The 16,829-nt window shown below is 47.2% G+C and overlaps 1 protein-coding gene across 1 annotated transcript; it reads right to left on the minus strand.

Moving 5' to 3' along the window:
- Positions 1 to 2,820: 2,820 nt before the first annotated feature.
- On the minus strand, positions 2,821 to 15,144 carry HPSE (heparanase). The gene is given in 14 exon segments (XM_033061401.1): positions 2,821 to 4,745; positions 5,481 to 5,627; positions 5,761 to 5,879; positions 7,484 to 7,598; positions 8,107 to 8,213; positions 8,850 to 8,943; positions 10,410 to 10,457; positions 10,980 to 11,151; positions 11,590 to 11,763; positions 12,113 to 12,238; positions 13,257 to 13,402; positions 14,827 to 15,043; positions 15,046 to 15,102; positions 15,105 to 15,144. Coding segments are annotated over 14 exon segments (1,722 nt in total). The 3' UTR covers positions 2,821 to 4,585.
- Positions 15,145 to 16,829: the final 1,685 nt, after the last annotated feature.

The following is a 16,829-nucleotide window of genomic DNA, read 5'->3' on the forward strand; positions in this document are numbered from 1 at the left end:
AAAAGAGAAAAAATCAGATTTCCCATGTGGCCTTTGTGTGTCTTCTCCTCGCTCGCTCGGTTCTCCCGCCGCCCGCGTGAGGCGCTGAAGTGCTGAGGGTGAATGGCTCCGACAATCAGCGAGCTGCAAAAGCAGCGGGCGCTTGGCTGAGGCCGGGCTTGCACTCCCCGAGCCGGAGGGGACGAGGAGAGGGCTTGGCGTGTGTGTTGGGAAACCTCAGACCTGCACAAGAACAGCCCAGGTGGCCATAACAAACCCGCCTTGGCATTCCCACCCGGTCCAGATTGGGTGTAACCATTGAACTTCATGTTTCAGGGGCTTCCTCCACCCCCGAGGGATCAAGACTGCGATCATCACACCTGAAAATTCAATGCATCAATCAGGTGTTGTTGCTGGGTCTGCAAGTGGTGTTACTTGTGCAGAAAAATTCACAGCACCAGAGGTCTGTGTCCAAAAAGGAGACAGAGATGTCCTCTTTATTGCAATAAAGGGAGAGGCGATGGGGCATTCCCCTGGCATCTCTCAACTTGTTGGAGGACGTAGCTTCCTTTTAATCCTATTTTCCTGGCTGCACGGCCCTCTTCCTTTCCCCATTGACTGAGGTACTTGAGAGGTACTGCCCGAGTCAGCTAATGCAGAGATCCTTCTAATGTGCACAACATCCCACGGCCTCTTTCCTTGTATCTCTAAGTTCAGGAATTTAACACGGCCTTGGATGAGCAAGTCTGTGTCAATTAGTAACATTCCTCTGAAATTTATGGTTACTCCCTTTGCTTCTTTCACCTATCAGTATCTAGCTTTTCCTACAGGCAGGCTCACAGTTTGTTTGTAATGACACATTCTCCTCATTCCTTTTATATCTTTCCACTATCTTGTCCTTTCTCTTTCTTTTCCTTATGTATTTTCTTAAATGATATCTTTATACTTTTCTATTGTTGTATTTCTACAGATAATAGCCGGAATGGCTTCATACCTCTTTTCCATCATTCTAAATTAAACCTGCTGTATATAAACTCCTGTCATTCAAGTGTCATTTCACTCTTATCCAGCCCAAGGGACTCATTAACAAGGATCTCAGTTACCTCACCTTCAGGGTTGTAACGCCAGCTTATGAGCTATTGCACAAACCAGAGAGCAGAGGACAGAGCCATAAAACCTTTGCTTTGCATGACATGGTTTCTGTTTTCAAAATGCCCCCAGATCTGCTGCTGAAAAATTCCTTAGGGAGTTCATTGTCCCTGTAGAGTATAAATTCTTTTGCATTGTACACTTCCTTTAGCCTGAACAACTCAAACACTGGTAGAAAACAATGGAAACCATTTGGAACTTTAATTTCCCAAGATGCTGACTAGCAGGAGGAAGTGAAATATGAATGTGATGGAGAAGTGACTTTAATGTTTTGCCATTTATTGTTTTAATGAGCAGTACTCCACAACGGTAAAACTATTTGCACAGGACGATAAAGGAAAGAATTGCTCAATTCTGAAACAGAGTAACTAATAACCTAAGCTCCATTTCACACTGATAAGGCCATCATGGGTTTTATTAAGATATAGACAAATACCTGAGGTATGTTTGAATGGTGAGTCCTAGCAAGGAATCCCCACAGCCTCTCTGCCTGCCACATCCATACCAACATGGATGCTCTGTCACAAGGTGGGTGCTCTTCCACAGACACTGCTTTGGGGTTTTTTTATGTGTGATGGGGCAAGGAAACCCTGGACCACCTGCAGAAAATTTCTAAAGAGCTCGTGGAAGTAGAGCAGAAACATAAACTTTTTACAAAGTAAACTTTTATGGTTACTACCACTGTATTTATATTCAAAATAAAGTGGCCTGGCCCTTCAGTGAAAGATAATCTAGGGAATAGCTCATTTCAGACTTATAAAGCCTAGCTGTCTTGTTTAGCTCAAATCTGAGCTGATTGTCAAAATGTCCCTGACTCTAAGGAGATTATCAGTTTCCTTATTTTCACTAGCACAAATGATCCCCTGTACCAAAGTGTAATGCAAATTAGTTCACCTTCTGAACTGACAGGAAATCTGGTGTGACTAATCTGGCCTCCAGAGTCAAAAGGACAAAAGTGAATTGGAGTGAGATATGATTGTCCCTGTTCTCAAATAAGCGTACACACATATATTCAATCCCCCAAGGTCACAGAGGAATAAAAGCCCCAGAGATAAGGGTGGGGGAGGCATTGGTCCTGTGAGAGTGATGTTCATCTCTGTTTCAGACCATAGCTTCCTTGGAGTGCTGAGATCCGGCGTCTTTCCCATTCCCTGACCTTCTGTTCCTCTTGCTCTGTTTGTACAGAGCTAACTGTAGCTATCAGCTTGATGTGCAACACTTTGTGAAGAGAAGCGTGGTTACTGAGCTATAAAATCAAACCTCCCCACCCCACCACGAAGAGCACGGCTCAGAGAAGGATACATGGTTGGCAGCAGCTGCCATTTGCATGTACAAACACCCCGGGCCCCTCCTGGTAGTTCCAGTCACCAGCACATGGACCAGGTCTGAGTCACATTGGGTGGAGGGCTTCTGGGCTGGTCAACACCAGCTTCTGGCAAACACCATTGAAACACACCAACCTGTGTAGGATTTCTCCCATTTTTCCAAGAGCACAAGGGTGCTCTTGTTGGTAACAAAAAAAAAAAAAAAAAAAAAAAAAAAGCATGGGTAGTTATGACAAAAAGAAAAGAAGGGAGTGTCCTGGTATCAGCATAAAAAGGAGTCTTAAAGTGAAGGCTGCCAAAAGTTGGTATAAATTTAATTAAATTTAATTAAAATCTTCAAATACAAAACTCACAAGCATCGGAATAAACAAATTTTTTAGAAAAAGTTCTAAAAAGAAGCTACCAGGCAAATGATAACTTTGATATTTTAGTTGTAACTTACATTTTTATAATAATAATAATATATTATTGCCTTTACGTTGACTGTATGTAGGACTTTCCATCTTACATTCTCTTTAATTCTCTTATGGAACTTGGACAATGTAAACAAACTTAGCCTTCCTAATTTCTCATCTATTTTATCCCCTGATACATAACCCTTCACAGAATGCATTTGTTCCATGGATGCACACACTCCTTTGACACACTGAACTCAAATAAAACCTTTTTATTGTGCAGGTTTTCATCACAGCTCCTAAAGTACCTCAGGTTTGAAAGTCCTCTTATTAAAAAAGGTTCCCTGCCCTGTGTTAAACCCCATGTAGCTGGTAGCATCTTTTTAAAGCTTAAAAAGGGAAGTACAGAGGTGTGGGGTTGTTCTTCCCTGCTGTGCTCATAAATATATCATAATGCATTGAAGAGTGGAGTGGGTTACATACTTTCAAGAAAAGCAGATGCAAATAAATATATGCAGGAGGCCACAGCTACTGTCTGAGGCTTTTTGCTGCCCTGAACACCAACAGCCTGTGTGCCACAGGGAGCTATTGCTGGCACAGCCACCTGCAACAGGGTGTGCATGGGGAAGGGACAGCTGCAGAGAAAAACCACCACCAACACTGGTGGATTTTGGATTTCTGTCCAAAATCACTGTTTTCCCAGTAGGAAGGATGTCAGCCTGGCTGGGCTGCTCTGTCCCCAGGATGCTCTAAGGCCACTGATGTCCCTCTGGTGGCTGAGGGGTGAGTGGTTTCCTCAGCCTCTTTCCTATCCCATTTCCCTGAGGACGGGAGAGACCTGAGTGCATTAGGGAGTGTAAAGAGAGCTTTATCTGTGCATAGGTTCAGGGAAGTCCTTTCCAGCTGAGCTGCCTGCAGGGTGGTGCAGGTTGAAGAGTCACAAGCGCTCACTGTGCAACCCCTTGAGCACAGAGGGCCTGGTGGGCTCCTCTCCTTTCCTTGCAGGGATGAAATGTGTGATGCCAGAGGTAGACCCCCCTACAGGGACAGCCTGCATTTCCTGCCTCAACAACTCACCTTTGGAAAGCACAGAGCCACAGCTCCATCTTGTGACTGAGCACTCCTAGCTTCAGTAAAATGTGTGTCATTTCCCCAGATGTGATAGACGATCTGGTTTCCCTGCAAGGCCTTTGCCCCTGCAAGCACCCTGACCTTGGTTTGCTTTGCACTTTCCACCCCAAGATACCATCAGCAACCACAACCCTCTCCCAGGCTTCCCCTCATGGTGCAAAGTCACAGCTGTACAGCTCAAATAAAATCTCTGCTCATCCTTTCTGAAGGCAAGCTTTTGAAGAAACTGCTTTAGGAGCTGTGCTTGCAGAAATGAGAGGGAGAGGGGAGGTTGCAGTGCCTGGGCTGGCAGAGCCCCAGGCAGTATGAGAAGCTCCCTGCGTGGTGTGGAGAAGGGTTCCATGCTCAAGCACAGTGACAGACTGGATCAAGAGGAAAACCAGCCCCTACCTGAGCTTGTTCCACCTGGATAATTCTCCTGGGATCTTTCATGTACCAGTTACCCAGTGGGACCTTATGTCTTCTCCAGCTCACAGTTGTACTAGTGCTGCAACATTTGCATGCCTTACCAGAATTAAATCCCATGGTAGAAATGTGAATTTCTAGGATTAGAATTCCCTGCTAGCCAAATGCCTTACATTTGTCCTGAGTGTGTGTGTTGACCACTTAAACGCAAGCAATAGCTTTGGCATTTTTGATAACATAAAAGCCGTAGGAGAAGGCTGGAAGGCCAAGCAGGCTGCCAGGGCCAAGGGGCTTTTCCATAAGCTCTGGCAGCGTTTCATCATCCAGCATCCGTAGCACACGGCCGTTGAGCTCAATAGACCTGGAGAGGGACAGAGAGACTGTTTGGGCAGCTGTGCTCTGTTTGCCATCAAGCATAAACTGCTCTGGGCCTGAGTGTAAACATTAACTCAGCCCAAAGCCAAACTAAACTTCCCTTGAATGTGTGCACACACATGCACAGATATCTGCAGCACTCCCACTGCAAGAACTCCTTAAACACATTAAAAAGTACCTTTCTTTCTCTTCCAGTGAGGTCAACAGCTAAACAGGCTTTGAAAAGTACATGTTTTAATTGCTTTTTTCCCTGAAAATATTAATATTCCTTTATGCCCAGAGAGCAGATCCTTTCCCTGTGGATGCATTAACAACGACAACAAAAAGACTCCACCAACATACAAAGCCTGAACACATTCCTGTAAATCAGGAGCCAGCAATTGGGAAAGCAATAGACCTGTGCTTGTGCCAAAAAAAAAAAAAAACCAAAAAAACCAGCTAAACGAACCAACAAGACTTTAGCAGCTGGTCCAGAACACTGAAGCTTGCTAGGATAAACTTCCAAATTAACATCAAGTAAATTTCCTTATAACTTAGGAAGTTTTCAGCAGCCTGAGTTTAGGGGACCTGATTTAACACAAGTCAGATCTTACTGAAAAAAACCCAGATGACTGAATGGTAACCTCTTCTTTCCCCTTGCAAATTGAATAAGATGAGGTTTTAAAGATATATAAGCCTACTCACAACCTTTTCCACAGGGACTGGAGGAATTGAGGCTTACCTGGAAAGAATATTCTCCTTGCCATGTGGCAGTAAGAGGTACTGATCCACATGCTTGCTCAGTAGGTGTTCCGGTAGCTGCAGATGTTGGGTAACGTTGTAGAGGTTTAAGGCAAACAGCGTCACATCCCCTTCTCTGTACTTTGGGCTGCAAGGCAAGAGAAGGTGATGGTGGGGATCAGAATAATGTGTGACCTTGCACTGTCCCAAATGGCATTTGTTGGCCCAGAGATGGCCGTGGGCTCAGTTTCTGGGATATTCCACCCTTTCTGGAGGCTTACTTGTGGCTGTTGGTGCAGTGGAGGTAGACACGGAGCTTCCTCTTGTCAGCTCCTGCCAGGCCCACCTGCAGTACCTTGGTACCCACCAGCTTCTTGTAGAGCAGTGAGAGCCAGTAGTCCTGGGAGGCACAAAAACACATGGAAACGTTTGTGTACTGCCAGGTAATCCACACAGCGCTTCATCTAACCTTCATTTTGAAGCTCATTTCAAGGGGTTTTCCCCCAATAGCTTTTGCTTTACCAAGCTTTTCACCACATCTACTTAAATTCACACAAACACCATAGCTGAAAGGGAAGCCCTGCCTGTGAACAGCTGTGTTTACAAGATACCTCAGAGTCATTTTCCCTTTCATACTCAACCCTCAGAGCTTTGTTGGGGGAGATCGTTTGCATTTTGGAAATGCCCTTCTGCAGGGTACAGAAAACCTTGGGGCTGAATGCAGGGGTGTGAGCTGCCCTTCCTGCAAGAAAATTTGTACCTAAGGCACAGGTGCAACACCAGGAAGAAGCTCCTAAACTTCAACCCCTTTAGTTAACGTTGTACTTTAGAACAGGTATCAGGATTGTTTTCTAAACCCAAGTCACAAGTGCATCCTCTGACACCCCAGGATGATGCCTCAGAGCAGGGCAATGCTCAGTGCAGACTCATTTTTCCAGCTCATCTCTTTGTCTTTGAGGTTTTCTTAGGAGGAAAATTGTTCTGTTTCTCTTCTGACCCACCACAAGCCCAGAAAATTACTTTTGCTGTCAGCCTTGATGCTCAATCCCTCTGCAAGGAAGGGCAGCCTTCTGACTCTGCTGTGCTTCCTCATTTCTGTGCTAGCTACAGCTGATGCACCTGGGCTTGGATTTTCCTGCCTCTGAAGCATTATTGGCTTGGTTAGCATCTATACTGCCTGTAGGCAAGGAACAAGCACAGAGTTTCAGTCCCAATTAAATCTGTTTTTAATTAGGGAATGAAAAGCCAAAAGCCACAAGCCTGATGATGCAGCCTCTGGCATAGGAAGCAGCTGAACAAGTAGGATGGAAAACCCCTGTATTCTGGCTTTTCTTTCAGGCTGGCTCTATGACCACCCATGAAAATCACAATTTGGAAGCAGAAAAATGAGAGGGAAGCTAGAAAGGAAGATGCTACCCTGTCACTCCAAGCTAAGTGCTAGCAGTACAAAGAAACATGCCATATGTCCAAGAACAATTTATAGTTCATATAATGAAGTTTCATCACAGCAAAATAAATGCTAATCATCCTAATAAATCAAACCATACTAAATTAATATTTCAGTTTAATTATCCTTCAGCTGCCACTGCAGGATGAATGTGCTCACAACCTATAATGCTTAAGTCTTCATGTTGGCCTGATTTTCAGGTGGAATAGAATTGATTATAATATCTGTTTTCACTTCTGTTTATAAACTACTCATCACTCAGCTGAAGAGTAGTCAAACCAAAACAAACCATCCAAAAAAGCCTTGTGAGCTCCAGGAGCTCCTGTGTACAAAACAGAGCGTCATGTCCCACAAATCAGCTTCTGCTGTGCTGAAGACTGGCTGCACCCACATTTATATGTAATAATGCATTAACCCATAGTGGAACACGAGATAACTTCAGGTGCAAGGACACCTGTGACCATCCAAGCAAAAAAAGGTGTTAGAAAAGCTGGCTTGTCCTTCCACACCCGGTGTTATCCGTGCAGAGCTGCATTCAGGGGGTGTTATTCACATACCGGCAAAGGCTCAAAGTCGGCATCCACCAGGTGGTAGGTCCCTGCCCCGAAGAAGACCTGTCTCATCACCACATCAATCCCCTGCCTGGCTGAAAGCCCCAGCTTGTCCAACCACCTGCCAAAAAATGAGACAAATGTCACACAGATGAAAGGGCTGACCTCAACTGTACCCTGTTGCCCCTCTCCAACCAGCCTGGGAAGCAGGAAAGCAAAAATCAATGTGTGATGCTGACTTCCTTAAAAACACACAACTAATTTCAAGCCTTGCATTGATTACACTAAAAAATAACTTCAGACCGCTTCTTGAAGTCCAAATTGGTGGGAACAGTTCCATTCCCCTGTTTGTAGGTGGTGGAAACAAGGAGTGGCAGCAGATTCTCCTGAACTGGCCGAGGGTCTGAAGGCTGGGAGAAATCATCACACCAACAGCAAGGTTGCCTGTCATCATCAGACTTTAACTTGCTGGCCCACCAGGCCCTGATAAAAAGTCATCATGTCTTATAGGATGGAAAAATCTGCCTGCACTCCCCAGGAAGCCAGAGGAAGCCACGTTCCTCCTGTGGGGCGGCCCCGTTCAGCTGGTAAAATACGTAATTTCCCCACACCTGGCACAAAGTACTCACATAAAGCCAGCAACATAAGTGTTAGACAGCCTGGGAGCTCCTCCTCCATAGGCAGAGCTCGTCTCTCCCAGCCACACCTTCTTGTCTGGCACGGTCTGATCAACAATCTGCCCAGTGTGGAATTAGGGAAGAAGAGGAAGAGATGACAGTTAATTTTTTGGCTGCTGAAATAATAAAAAAAAAATTGTGCTTTAGCCAAAGGTTTACTTAGGATGTTTCTATTTAAGGGATAACACCCTGAGATGGGATGTCACAGAAATTTGGATCAAAAGGACTAGAAGTAGATTTAGATCCCCCCCGAATGAAAACCCAAACTTGCTACCTACACAAAACAGGGCAAACATCACTAATATCCAGGTTCCATAATTCTTGTGCTGAGGAGTGCTATATTCAGTAGTGCTGTGTTCTAAGTTACAATGTTCTCAGGATCTCAAAATACAAAAAAAAAATGCACCAGGGGGATGGGATAACCATAAATTACATCCCTGAGTAATCACTATATCAATAAATGAGAAAGTTGTAGGTGTGTGATAGACCTGGCACCATGTTTGCTGCATGGGAAACTGTTGGAGCTTTATTGTTAGTATCATTAATTTTAATTTTTTTTTTTAAATATACAATGTCAGCAGAACCCAAGCTTTGGGTATCCCTGTTCATTGCTAGTAAGAAATGGTGCCTTATTTTGAATTCTCTGCTAACCCTCTGGAAACTGAACATGGAAATGATTGAACATGACAAGGCACCTCCAGGACTTCATATATGGCTGTAGCAAAGGTATCCAGTACTTCAGGGCTCAAGAAATCCCCTCTTGTTGCACTCCGTCCATTCACATAGTAACTGAAAATGGGGAAAAAAAATAGCCAAAATTAGGGGAAAATGCCACCAGTGGCACAAAACACCACTGAAAGTATTCTGTTGATTGGTACATTTACCCACAGCATGATTTCTCTGTCCAGTGCTTTTTAAATTTTTCTTTTCCAAATGTGTGGGTCTGTCACTTGTATTTCAGATAAAATTACCTCGATGGAGGCAGGATATTACTGAAATTTCCACCAGCAGAAGTAATAGGTTTGTTTGCATCTCCTCATAGATTTATTAATATATTAATTATGATTACAAATATATTAATTATAATTATATCTCAATTATAGAAATGATATAATCTACTAAAACACGTTTAGAAACATCACCAAGAGCCAGCTTCTGTAAGTCTTCTCTTGTTGAGGAGTCTGGCACTCCTTTGTGATTACTTGCTTTAATCTATCAAATTATATATTAAAAAAATCACATCACAGCATCTGCCCATCTGCTGGAATATTTTGGCCACTTAGAGGGAGCTGGAACATGAGCATCCCTACAGCATGAATGTTGCCCACCACCGTAGCCTGAAGAACTTTTAAGTCTGGTTTGTCCAAATAAATTGGGATCCCTGTGGTTTTTGCATTTCATCCTGCTATCACTCACTCCTACCAAAAATAGCTGAAGCCTTCCAGCCACAAGAGGAAGCTAAAACCTGATAATCCTAAATTAGTAAAGAACAGCCCAGGAAGGGGAAAGGACATGTTCCATGCCTTTCTAGCAGCACAAAATACATAGATAATTGATGTATGTATACATGTATATATAAAATGAGTGTGTGTATCTTTTCTCACTGTTGCATGTCAGTGTCCTACTTTTGACTCTGGAAGGAAAACTCCCTTCACATGGAAATGACTTTCAAACATGTGGAGTTCATGGGCCTGGGGCCAGTTTACCCCACTGCCCCCATGAGCACTTTAAACCTACAAATCAAAGTCACTGCACAGGAGCAAAGGGCCAGGTGCCAGTGCTGTTTGCTCTGTGTGTGGGATCTGAGAGTGAATTACCCACACAGAGCCCAAAATGGCTCAGAGAGCAAACTCGAGGGAGCAGGAGGAGCTGCTGGCATGTCTCCACATGGACAAGGGTCAGCCAGACCTGCAGGGGTTTTCCTTTATATCAACTAGACATAGAGCAAACACAATTATCATCTTGCACACGTTGCATTCCCTGCTGCTGGGCTTGTGTGACAGCATCCCATCGCTGCTGTTGGTCTCTCTGTGCCAAGCAGACCCTTTGGAGGCTTCAGCATTTCTGTAATGTGCTCCCTCAATTCATCTCTAATTCTGAACAGAGAAATTTGTGGAGAGGCCCGTGAAAAATGGTTGAAAGGAGCATTTCACTCCCTTCTTTTCTGCTGAGATTGATAATTCTGTGCAAGTTGACATTTTTCAAAGAAAACGAGGCAGCAATCAGAGTGACAGTGGTGTCCAAGTGGTACTTACTGGTGCCATGTGACAGAGTCGATGACCTTCCCTCCTGATTTCAGGAAGCTGCAGCCAGAGGGGATGGTGGAGAGGAGGGGATTAGCAGTACCAGTGATGGGTCATGGCCCTCCCACCAGTGCAATGCTGAGCACAGCCCTCCCCTCTCCCCACAGCTGGCAGTACTGATGGTGAGTGCCTGGGGACCAGGCTTGCCATGGCTTTTAAGCAGGCTTTGGGCAGCCTCAGCTTTAGTTGTCTCAGCAGGTTGCTGGGAGCATGAATTGACATTTGTGTAACACATGGGTGTTGCTCAGGCTAAAAGCCCTTGTTAGCACAGTCCTAGAGCCAGTGCTGAATGGAAAATGTGCTGAATGGAAAAAAAAAAGGAAAATGGACCGCTGATGCACTGCCAGCAGCTGTTTCACCTGGCTGAGTACCCAGGCCTTGAACTCAAGCATGCGGGTAAGATTTTAGTTGTCATCAAGGGGAAAAAACTTGAAGCCTCTTCATGCATTTAGGGGCAGACAAGCCACAATTCCCCACACCTGCCCCATGCCAAGGAGTGCTGCTGGAACCTCACACCCCTACCTTCTCAGCAGTTTCTGTGTGTGCTTTCGGGGCTGCCCAACGTCGGGGCCGTAGAGCTTGGCGTGCTGGTAGAGGACATAGTTATTCAGCAGCTGGCGTAGGTGAATAAAGTCTTGCCCCAGCTGGAAGCCATCAATGTGGATGCCAGATTTCTTCCTGAAGCTGTTGGGCTCTGGGGAAGACAAATGCACATCTACACCCCACTCTGTTTCTAGGACACAAAATAGGGCAGCTCCATCCATGTGGGAAGCACCAGTTCCCTAAGGCTTCACCTGATCTGGCATGGTGTGGGTGAGATATTTGAAGGTGAGCATGATACCAAAAGCTTGGGGGATAGAGAGTGCTGCTCTCCAGCACTCTGTCCCTGCCATAGGTGACATCCTGAACCTTATGGGGCATCGTTCACCTCATCTCAAAGCCCTGGTAGGAGCAGCATTGCTCATTCATTGTGTCTTCTTGTAAAATCCCTCTGCAAATTAAAACCTTATTGTCTCTTAATAAAACACCACCTTGCCTCTATGTTCCATCAGCCAAAACATCCAAAGCTACCAGCCCTTACCCCTGGTGGCACTTTTCTAGGTGACAGCTGGCCTGGCCAACAAGCACTTACCGTTCCCAAGCTCCCAGGAGATGTTGTACCTCTGGGAAGCACAGTAGTCCAGCAGTGCCTGGGCATTCGAGCTGTCCCACTGCAAGCCACCTTTCCTCAGCAAGGCATTGAGTCCAAAGATCAGGTGAAACCCCGAGCAGTTTGCAAAGCTGTAGAGAATATCCAGAGTATTTTCTGCACAGAGGAGAAAGGAGGGGTGTTTATCTCAGGGTTGGAGCGTGCTGGTTGAGTTCTGGCCAAGCAACAATCTTTACTGCCTGTATTTATTTAGCCTGATGCTGCCAAACTCTCCCAGCCAGACAGAAGGGGTCAGGCCTCACTACACAACATCTTGCAAGCTTTGACAACCTCCCAACCCCTGCAGCTGAATTCTATTAAATGTGAGGTGGCAAACAGTAGAAAAAGAGTTCTTTGAATATTTTTCTAAGCAGCTGAAATGTTTCCTATTCAGTGGTTTCAGCTCCTAACAGCCTACACCCTTTTACTGAAGGGCAGAGAATTGCACCCCCTGTTTAAGTCTTACTTGTAATGGTGGTGTTTTTGTGCTTTTTCTTGTTCAGTTCAGCAAGAATCAGCTTCTCCTGGCTGGGCCATTGGGCCAGCAGCACCTTCCCAACAGCAGCAAACGCAGGCCTTGAGCCACAAGCCTCTGTAGGGCAGAAGAAGGTTGATAGGAATTAACCCCTCACCTCCACAGCCAGCCAACCCTTGTTCCAGTGAGCTGACAAAGCCCTGCTGTGCTTGAGGAGCAGATGAGCCAAGCTGGCATGCAGTGGTGTGGCAGGGATCACCACCTGCCTTTCTGTGGGGCAGGAACAGGGCAATGCTTCCCACACTGCCCATCTTGTGCAGGGGAAAGTGCTGCAAGTGACTTCCCCGCTGGCTCCCTGCCAGAAGCCATGAGACACTTTTCCTTCAAAGCTCATGTGTTTTCTTGGCATGCAAACCAGGAACAAGCCATAACCAGAGAGGAAGACACGAGCCAGTCACAGGAAGTGGCTGCTTAGCAGAGTGCTATTAGGGGAAAAGCATCACTTGACTTCAAAACTGAACATCACAGGTCAGTAATGTAGGATTGCACAATTGTGCTATGGGCCACAGGAATACACAGGACTTTTTTCATCTGAAAAACCTCTTGAAGAGTTTATGCACTTTTTTTAAGTTCAAAGAGAAAAACCAAGCTCAAGCAGCTGGCAGGGGTCCAGCAGGTTTGCACTTGCCGTCAAAGCAGCAGAAGGGCAAGGCTGCACCCCCAGCCCAGCTCTCTGGCTTTGGGGGAGAGATTGAACACTCTCTTCTCCTCAGGTTATGTCTTCCATCTATTCCTTAATTTTCATAATGAAACCACAGCTTCTGAGCTGAATGTGACCACTTTCCAGGCAGTGGGGGAGCTCCCAAGATTACTGCAGGGAGCAGAGGGAGAGTCTCAGCAGATGCCAGGGAGGATACAAGTTCCCATACATCCTTTCTCATTTTCCCAAAGCTGGCACAGCTCTTCCCACAAACCATGCTGAAAGTCCACAGCTTTCCTCTCCATGGATGATGCAATACTGACCCTGTGGAGGGCCCCAGTGCTGCTGCTGTGCCCTTGCAGCATCCTCAGCCTGCATCAAAGACCCTCCAAAACCCAGGATGGTTTCAAGTCTAACACGCTGATGCTTCTTTACCTTGCTGTGCCTGAAGCTCCCAGAGGACTTTTTCTTCTGAAGTTGAATCCTTGTTGGGATCAAAGATAAGAAAATCTGTCTCAGTGCCACCAAACCTCAGGAAACCTGGGGACAGGGCCGTTGCCAGGGCACGCAGTTTGGAATTGCTGAGGAGGGAATGGCGAGAAACAGAAAACCACTATATTTATGCAGACTGTGTAGAGGGTAAACGTGGCAAGCACTTTGAGGAACATGCTTCAGTGGGTGACCTGAGGCTACCCACTAGCCTCAGGGAGTTCCTGATGGCCAAGTGAGCCAGGGGAGGGTCTAATGGGGCAACAAGGGGACAACATGCCTGAGGGAACATAATGATGGGCAGGGAGCCAAATCCTGGAGGCAAAGTAAGGCAAAAATTTAATAAAACAGTCCTGGCTTTTTTGTTGTTTTTTTTTTTTCTCATCCTAAACATCCTCCTCCTCTGGAATTTTTGGTTTTGTTTATGCAGCACCGTCATAAATGTTCTGTGAGAAGTTGGGTGTAAAACTGACTACATCATCAGCCCCAGCTTCCATAGACAACAGCCAAAGCAATTGCCTTTGTACCCAAGGGAGATTTATCATCCCTGCTGGGACAGGTGTTGGCTTTATCAAAGCAGATGTACAAAACAACATAACTCTGTGGCTTGCTTATATCCCATGCAGGATGAAAGGACAGCCAGCCTTCTCTGGAGGAAACCACAAGGCATTGGAGGGCACTGGGCGCATCAGACACTATCTGCTCTGTGATGACAAACAGCAGATTAGAGGCCACCAAATACTTCCTGCTCCTTGTGGGGACAGAGCTGGCCTCAGGCTGAACCCCAAAAGTCTGCATTTGGGGCTGGATGTTGGAGACCCGAGCACTTTCCAGTAAAGCTGGTGACATCTTTCTCACCAGCTCAGTGAGGAGGAAAACGTGCAAGATTTGGGAAAACATGACACGTTTTTTGAACACTTCCATGGATGGTGATCCCACCATCTGCTTCCCTGTGCAGCCTGTTCCAATGCATGACTACCCTCTCAGTGAAGAAATTTTTCTTAATATCCGATCTAAAGCCCCCCTGGTGCAACTTGAGGCTGTTTCCTCTTGTCCAGACACTTGTTAGCTGGAGGAGACTGACCCACACCTCACTACAAACAAACTCCTCTCCAGTACTTGCTGTGAGCGATAAGGACGCTCTGAAACCTCCATTTCTCGACGGCAGACAATCGCAATTCCCTCCGTTTCCTTCTTTTTTTTTTTTTTTTTTTTTTTTTTTTCCTGCTGGCAAAGCAGCTCCTGTCCCAGGCTGAGCCCCGAGCTGACCTTTCCTTGTATCCACCCAGGCCAGCCGCTCCTTCCCCGAGCACAAAGGGACCGGCGCGGCTGGCACCTGCGGAAGGTACCGGGAATTAGGGAGAATTAGGGAACCCCGAAGCAGAGGGGACCCAGCAGCCTCTCCCCGACCCCAATTCCAGGCTGGGGAACTCCCTGCTCCCCCCAGCTCGCTCCACAGCGCGTTTGCCGGGATGACCCGTCCCCCCCAGACCCAGTGGGGTGAGAGGCGACTCACCTGAGCAAGGCGACATAGCGCGGGTCGCGGGCGAGGCTGGCATCCAGGGTGAGCGAGAGGAAAGCCGGGCTCACCTCCCTTAGGGGGCTGCCCCGGAGCCCCAGCCGCAGCTCCGCCGCCCGCTGCCCCTCGGGCAGAGCCGGCAGCAGCAGCAGCAGCAGCAGCAGCAGAGGCAGCGGCAGCAGCAGCAGCATCCTCCGCTCCGTCCCCGCCGCTCTCCGCCGGCACCACCCCCGCGGAGGGCGGGCCCGGGGCTGCTCCGCTCCCCGCTGGCGTGAGCAGGACCTTCCTCACCCTCTGGAAGGGCTGCAACAGCATCTTCGAGCCTTAAATCGGCGGCGAGACACGCGAAACCCGGCGTTACTCAAACGCTTCAACCATTGCAAAATGAACCTGTGTTTCCAGCTGGTTCCTCTCCTGCTCACACCTTGCTTGCTGCTGCCTCCTCCTGCATCCCTCTCCGCCCGAGCGGCCCTGGGCATTTCCGTGAGCAGCCAGAGGGCTGGAAAATGGCTACAGGCTGAAGGCTGCCGCTCCAGGGCTGGGATGTCAGCCTGGCATCCCATCTGCGGGAAACCGAGTCCCAGCAGCACACAGCATGTCGTGCTGAAACCTGGCTCTTGCGACAGTCCGTTCTGTTGGAACAAGTATGTCCTAATTGCAGAGGCATGAAACTTGGAATTACTGTTACTGAAAAGATTCAGGCATGCTCGGGGTCTGCCAGCAGAGTCCAGTCTGTACTCCAGCTCCTTCTCCCAGCAGCTGGCCTTGCTGGGAAGGGCTGTCGAGGAAAAGCCAGAAGCAGCCATGGAGAAGGTGTCACGGCTCAGTGTCAAGGGATGGCTTGGGCTGTTCCAAACCCTACACCATGGCAGAGCAACTAGACCAGGTTGCTCAAAGCCCCATCCAGCCTGGCCTTGAACACTTCCAGTAATGAGGCGTCCACAGCTTCTCTGGGCAACCTGTGCCTGTGCCTCAACACCTTCACAGTAAAGAATTTCTTCTTAACATCCAATCTAAACCAACCCTCATTCAGCTTAAGGCTATTCCTCTCTTGTCCTGCCCACTCCATGCCCTTCTCCAGCTCTCTTGTCATCCCTTCAGGTCCTGGAAGGTGCTCTAAGCTCACTCTGGAGCCTTCTCTTCTCCAGTCTGCACAATCCCAGCTCTCTCAGCCTCTCTTCAAAGGAGAGTTGTTCCAGCCCTCTGATCACCATTGTGGCCTCCTAACAGCTCCACATTCTTCTTCTTTTGGGGGGCCCAGGTCTGCATGCAGTACCACAGGTGGGGTCTGGAGCAGAGGGGGACAGTCACCTCCCTCGACCTACTGCCCACTCTCCCTTTGAGGCAGCCCAGAATACAATTTGCTTCCTGGGCTGCGAGAATGTTTCCAAGTTTCTAAGCACACTACTGAAACATTCGCAGAGTTTTTAAACAACTACATTTAACACCACCTTTACATTTCCCACCTGCACCAGTTCATCCTGAAGCATCCATATTTCTTAGGAAGTTTGTTTTGAAAACAGCTGGCCGCTGGAACAGGCTGTGAATCTGTTACTTTATCTGGGTGCAGCGCTTTCCACACACCGAAGTCGGGGCATTAATCTGTGGCTCAAGTGCTCGTCTGCCCGGCCCCTCCTGTTCCTGCTTGCTCTGCATTTTTGCACTGTTAAGTAACTCTCCACCGGAACTAGAAGGACTCGACCAAATTAACTCTGTTTTCCATGAGCACATCCCTCCCTGCCAAAAAGGAAACGTCAGTGACACTTCTGACTGTCTCGGTATCTTAGGCAGGGTAATGCTTCCCATTTTGGGGGTGCAGTGCCAATTATATGCCTACGCCCCAGGAAGGGCTGGGGTGACTGTCTGCCAGAGGAATAACTCATCTATCAGCAGATGACTGGAGCACCAAACAAACTACCCAGCCCCATGGGTAAACTAAGGATATAAGAATGTAGCTCAGTATGTGAAAAATCATTGCTGCAAACGTAGCTAAAGTTGTT

Source organism: Catharus ustulatus, chromosome 5 (assembly GCF_009819885.2).
Source record: "Catharus ustulatus isolate bCatUst1 chromosome 5, bCatUst1.pri.v2, whole genome shotgun sequence".
In the NCBI taxonomy this organism is placed as follows: domain Eukaryota; kingdom Metazoa; phylum Chordata; class Aves; order Passeriformes; family Turdidae; genus Catharus; species Catharus ustulatus.